The following is a 6,060-nucleotide window of genomic DNA, read 5'->3' as shown; positions in this document are numbered from 1 at the left end:
AATATGCTTCCCTGTTCAGCTTATTACTTCTATAAAAAAAAAGTATAAATCAAAGAGAACATGGGTTGTAATCCTAGATGGCTAGATCCTTCCTATGCTCATAATACACATTAACTAAAGTGGATTGGTGAATACTCTTATCATTGAAGATCTTGGTCAAAAGCTAATAAAAATCCTCAATCTGTACTTGAAATATCTTAAGGATCAGAAGCACATGACTTCAAAGACATGTATATAGTTTTTATACCATTTTTATGACATAGATACAAACAATAGGGAGCCAACCATTTTTATTTTCTATAAACTCTAAATACAGAGCGAAGAGGAGTTGCAAGATCTCTATGAAATATCATATAAAGTTTAATTTGCTCTTATGGAGGAATATTTAAATTCAAAGGCTTTGGATTCTTGAAGGAATGAGTACATAGAAATGAATTTGAACCCGCTTAATACCTGTGTATTGAAGAACTTGTCTCCCTTCTCCTTGTCCACTTCCTTAATGGTAATTATCGTATGACATTTGCTTAAATAGTATGTATTACATGCTTTTACTATTGTATCTTTTAAGAGAATATTATTATTTTCATAAATATTTTAATAATTCAAAAAAATATATAAATGATTTGAAGATAAATGCACTTACAAATCCAATATTACATAAAAAATAGAAAACTTTACATACACAAACATGATTAAATAACCAATAATCAAAGTGGTGCTGATCAAGACATAGGCTTCCTAAATTCACACACATTTATTGGACAAAATTAGTCATTGCAGCAATGCTAAAGAGCCACGAATATGACAACCACTACAACATTTCATAGTTTTTATTTGTATACAAGAGAAGATGAAAAGAAAAGAAAATAAAGAAAAGGAAAGAAAAGTCCATTGTGGATTAATTAAGAATCTATAGCCAAATTAGTCATTGATTTGAAGTTTTGATCACTTTTTTTATTTCCATTCACTCGAATTCCCAGCCTTGATAGTTACAAACAAATCACAACAGTTAGAAACAAATCACAACAGTTAGTGACAACATAATACAGATAATTACAGCAAATCACAATAATTAGTGACCACATAATATTAAACAATCGATAATAGTACATCCATATCATGCTCCAGCAGACAAAGTTACAAGAAAAAAGGTTTCATAGACTAACTTGAACTTCATAATTGAGGAATAAAGATAGCTGAGTGTTGGATAAAAAGGAAAAAAAATTACAGAAGAGATGCTTCCTCCCAAGCCAAGTGGGCCAGAAGGGATCAAAACATGGACAGCTCAAGCTAAACAGAAAAAAACAATTTCCATCGTTCCATAACTCACCCTTCAAGGTTTCTTTCCTCACAGCAGTTTCTGAAGGATATGCACACGTTCTTCACTCTCTGTGCTCCTATGCTGTAACAAAACAAAGTATCAAAAGCTCGGAGATTCAGGTCAACAAACGCCTCTACAGAGGGAGCTTCTGCTTTTTGATTTGAGCAATATAATTTGAAGGAGCTCAAAGGTGAAGAAAATTTTGAAACCTTGCGCTGCTCCCCTTCAACTGGTGAACATGGGCGTCAACCCTGTTAAAGTCCACTACCTGCTGGCTCCTTTTTACAGGCACCGATGGAAAAACAGAAGTCAGCAATGAAAAGAAACCCAAGATTCAGTAGAAGAGAAAAAGAGAAAAAACAATAGAGAATTAAGAGAAACGATCCACTCACAAAACGTTGCAGAGATCATTGAGAACCCTCTCCGAGTCCTCGAAGAAGAGGGTCACAACCTCGACTACGAAATCGGGGTTGCTCTCGTCCTGCAGCTGCTGAAGCTGCGTAAATTGCGCGTCCAGAAAACCCTTCAAAATGAAGAACATATCATAAAATCAGTATAGAAATAGAAAGAGATGAACTCAGAGAGAGAGAGAGAGAGAGAGAGAGAGAGAGAGAGAGAGAGAGAGAGAGAGAGAGAGAGAGAGACCTCGCGAAAGAGGGCGGAGATGAGATCGATCCACTGGCGCTGAAGCTGACGAACGTCCATCCCCCCCTCTCTGCTCTTCCTCTCCTTCTCGCTCACCGAGCTGCCGTGATTTGGAGGAGATGAAAACGGATGGATGATTTGAGGAGATTTGTCTTGTTCTATTTCGCCCTCGATGGGTCGATATCGTGTAAGAGACCAAAAGACAAACGGTACTAATAGGTTCCCGCTGTCCATTTTATAAATATTTGAAATGAGCTATTAGTCCACTAAGTCATTGTCTTACCAATTAATAATTACAGTTTAAGGACAAGTTTAATTGTCATTTTATATAAATTAAATGATGATAACTGAGTTTAGAGAAATAATTTCTTTTAAAGCTTAAGTTATCAGATTAGTTTTTCTATTACTTTTGAGTATGGGTGCAACTGAATCAAACTTGTAAGTGAATCAAATTGACTCGTGAATTGGCTCGAGTCTTGGCTTAATAAATGGCTCATGAGGTTAGTTCAATGAGTTGACAAGCTAAGTTTGAGCGAGTGTAGAATCAACTCGTTAGCTCCCGAGCCGACTTATTTAAAAAATATTAACATATAATATACTTAAAATGTATTAAAATTCAAGAGTTTATGTTTAGAACGATTAAAAATGTTTAATAATTATATCTCATTATATGACATGATTATTTATTATTTTATTCTATTTTTTATTATTAGATAATATTAATTCTTTGAAACATAATTATCTCTTATCTTTCATCATAATAAATGAGTGGCGAGTGAGATGACTCGAAATCATAGAATTAAATTTGAGCCCAAGCTCAAGGGCTCAAATTTATTTAATTAATTAAGATCAAGTTCATATTTAATTTGAGATTGCTTTTTTATTATCCTCAAGAAATTTTTATACTAGAAAATTGTTATAGAAAATAGTAAAAAAACTATACCAACCGAAGCCTTAAATTAAAAGTGGCTCAAACTTTAATAAATCTTCAAAAAATTATATTCATCAGGTACGAATCTCGAGATAATATTTAATTGAAAGCTTACAAAGTTAAATATGTGATCATCCAAACTCTGATTTCAACAAACATATAATGAAATTGAACGTCTTAAAAATACAACACAACAACACCAAAATCAGTCAAATCCAAGTTCAAATTATCTCAAATCAAGGGTCCAAAGCATATTTGGAGAGCTCAAAACATAATTTGGATTACCAAACGACTTCCACTTTTTTGTCGCCCATCGTTGAATTTCTGCTCATTCGTTGACCATCACCAGGCTTCTTCCCGATTCTCCAATCTATTGTAATTCCATCGTTTCCGAGTAAATGGGCAAATTAAGCTTAATAATTCATTCAAACTTATTTCTCATATGGGTCAGGACCCATGGTATTTCCCCTTTTCGGACTTTCCACGTAAAAAAAATCTTCTACTATTTTTTTCTCTCTCTCTCTCAACTATATGTTGGTGTTTCAGATATATGTACATTGCTAAGACGCTTTAGTCTCTTACTCTACTGCCACGTATATAACTGCCCGCAACAAACTTAAACTAGATTAGTTCACATTTCTAATTTCAAATAAATATTTAGAATTTATTTGAGACAGCTAAACTTTTTTATAAAATTAGTTATTAAGTTATCGTAAATTTTAGCAACTTTAATTGTAAAAGTTAATTATTCATCACAAATTTTTTTAAAAAAATAATGAGAAAATAATAAAAATAATAATAACAAAAAAAATTATAATTATTATCTAAGTAATAAAATAATTAGAAAGCTATTCCAATCAGATCCTTTGACTGAAATATTAAAAAATATAAATGTAATAATAAAAAAATATTAGCAATAACTTCACATTATCAGTGCATGTACCTGCTGCAAATTCATCGTATGTGGCTGAACCCAAGCGATACTTTTTCTACGAATATTACAATGGCTACAAATATTATAGCGAAGACTTGTCGCTGACATATTACTTAATGATAATTGCACGCACAAATAACTAAGCCAAAGCTCACTGTATGCACATGCGCGCAAAGTACAATACTTCTCACTTTCTTCTCTGTTACATCGATCTGTACATCTGATTCGTAGTCGATCTCATTCTGAAAGCCCACGGGATGGCCACGCGCCTATTTATGATCAATAACGGCACAATATAGTCTCATCTGATTCGTAGTCGATCTCATTCTGAAAGCCCACGGGATGGCCACGCGCCTATTTATGATCGATAACAGCACAATATAGTCTCATCTGATTCGTAGCTCTCTTGCATTTTTTAAATATCGCCGAATTAAATGTCTGCCTGTGGGAATTTTTATTACGTCCGTTGAAAGTACGTAGAGCTATGTTCGGCCGGCATTAAGATCGCGGGCACAAAATGAAAATTACCGAGCAATATCAATAATAACGAGAAATACCATTATGTGAAGACAAAATACCGAGTAATCCCAAAAAATACCGATTTTTTTTGCTCAGTATTACTCGGTATTGATCTTCACAGAGCGGTATTCCTTGTTATTACCAAACAATACCTAGCAATACCGACCAAATACCAAGCAAAAACCGAGTAACAATCCTCTAACCGAACGTAGAGCTACGTCCGGTCAGAGGACGTAATAAAAGTTCCTGCCTGTGGTCATCTACTTTTTATATTCATATTTTGAAAATTATGTCATTTTGTTGGGTATTAATTGTTTATGAATGAACATTGTTGTTAAGCCCCATAAGACAATTTAGATATCTTTTTTATCAAATAGTATTCTTCTTCAACTACAAGAAAAGAATGATTATTACATCTTTTAATATACAATGGTTCTTTTATTTTGGTCAGGTTCAATGATTTTTTCCCTTTTAGAATTTTTTACATAAAAATTTTTATCTTGCTATTTTTATTTATGCTTACTAAATATTGTATAATCTTGAGACGTAAAATACATATTCTAACAACTCAAAAATTTTAACATGCTTTAGTTTGGCTACATCTATGAGAAATGATTGGCTAAGGGCAAAATTAACTTTGCTACAACCTTGAGGGGTCATTCACATTAATGTCTTGGGTATTATTGTAGACTTGTAGTTAGGTAGTCCCTTTACCAGTAACCATTATAAGGTCTGAAAGAAGTCTTTTAATATTGAGGGTAGCCCACTATAATAGCAAAGAAGCATTATTATTTCTCCTTTCAATCATCATACATTGCTGCATCAATTTTGTGGAAAGAAGATTTGGGTTGGAGGGGGGACCTTGGATGCAACCTTAAAATCATATTTATGTTGAAATATTAAGCATGGTTGTGGTCGAGTAAGTCCCTCCAATAATTTGTGCTTCCATGATAGCCTTTATAGTAACCACCTTTCATAAAGCTTCCAATAAATACGAGAAAACTTTAAGTGAATTTCAAATTCTACACAATCCTCTGCTAGAATTATACTCCTTCGACAAGGTCATAGTCTCAACCTCAAAAAAATAGTAAAGGTCTAAAGATAAAACCAATATTCACCGTCAAATTGGGATCCACATAGCATTCACCCCCTCCCAATTAAGGCATAATCGATCATAGGGGATTCGATTCGACCTCTTCCACACATGTTAACATCATCAAGAAATTCTCTGAAAAATAATCTCATATAAGATAAATATCCTTGGTGGATTTCTTTCGATCTCTTTCATATAGATTAACATTTTTTAGTAATACTCTAATGAATAACCTAGAATAGGCCAAACAACCTTAGTGGATTTCTTCTGACCTCTTCTACAAAATTTAATTTCATCGAGCAATGCTTTAACAAACAACCTCAAATATGATAAACATTCGTGGTGAATTTATCCCAACCATATTTATTTGAGTTAATGTAATCGATCAATGGTATGAAGATTTACTCTACAAAATAACACCCATGATGCAACCGGAAAGGGAAGCTAATAGTGGATATGATCCTCACTTGTAAGACTCTATAAGGAAAAGTGGTAGAGATAATCTCTATTTAAAACCCCATTAAGGTACGCCCATGAGGTGACGTCGATGAGAAGCTAGTAGTAGATAGGATCATCGCTAGCTAGAAAGACTCCATAACAGAAAACGGTTGATAAAA

General features: G+C 33.5%; 1 protein-coding gene across 1 annotated transcript; it reads right to left on the bottom strand.

Annotated features, from left to right (window-relative positions):
• Positions 1–1,305: 1,305 nt before the first annotated feature.
• Positions 1,306–2,162, bottom strand: LOC110103655 (histidine-containing phosphotransfer protein 1). Its single transcript, XM_020832454.2, has 4 exons — positions 1,967–2,162; positions 1,714–1,844; positions 1,531–1,599; positions 1,306–1,402 (listed from the first exon to the last, which is right to left on the bottom strand). Exons 1-4 carry the CDS (start codon positions 2,024–2,026, stop codon positions 1,327–1,329), a joined length of 336 nt encoding a protein of 111 aa, XP_020688113.1. The 5' UTR covers positions 2,027–2,162; the 3' UTR covers positions 1,306–1,326.
• Between the last annotated feature and the right edge of the window lie 3,898 nt (positions 2,163–6,060).

This window comes from Dendrobium catenatum, unplaced genomic scaffold (assembly GCF_001605985.2).
Source record: "Dendrobium catenatum unplaced genomic scaffold, ASM160598v2 fragScaff_scaffold_506, whole genome shotgun sequence".
NCBI lineage: Eukaryota > Viridiplantae > Streptophyta > Magnoliopsida > Asparagales > Orchidaceae > Dendrobium > Dendrobium catenatum.
The sequence above is the reverse complement of the archived record's forward strand: the minus strand, read 5'-3'. Positions and strand labels throughout refer to the sequence as shown.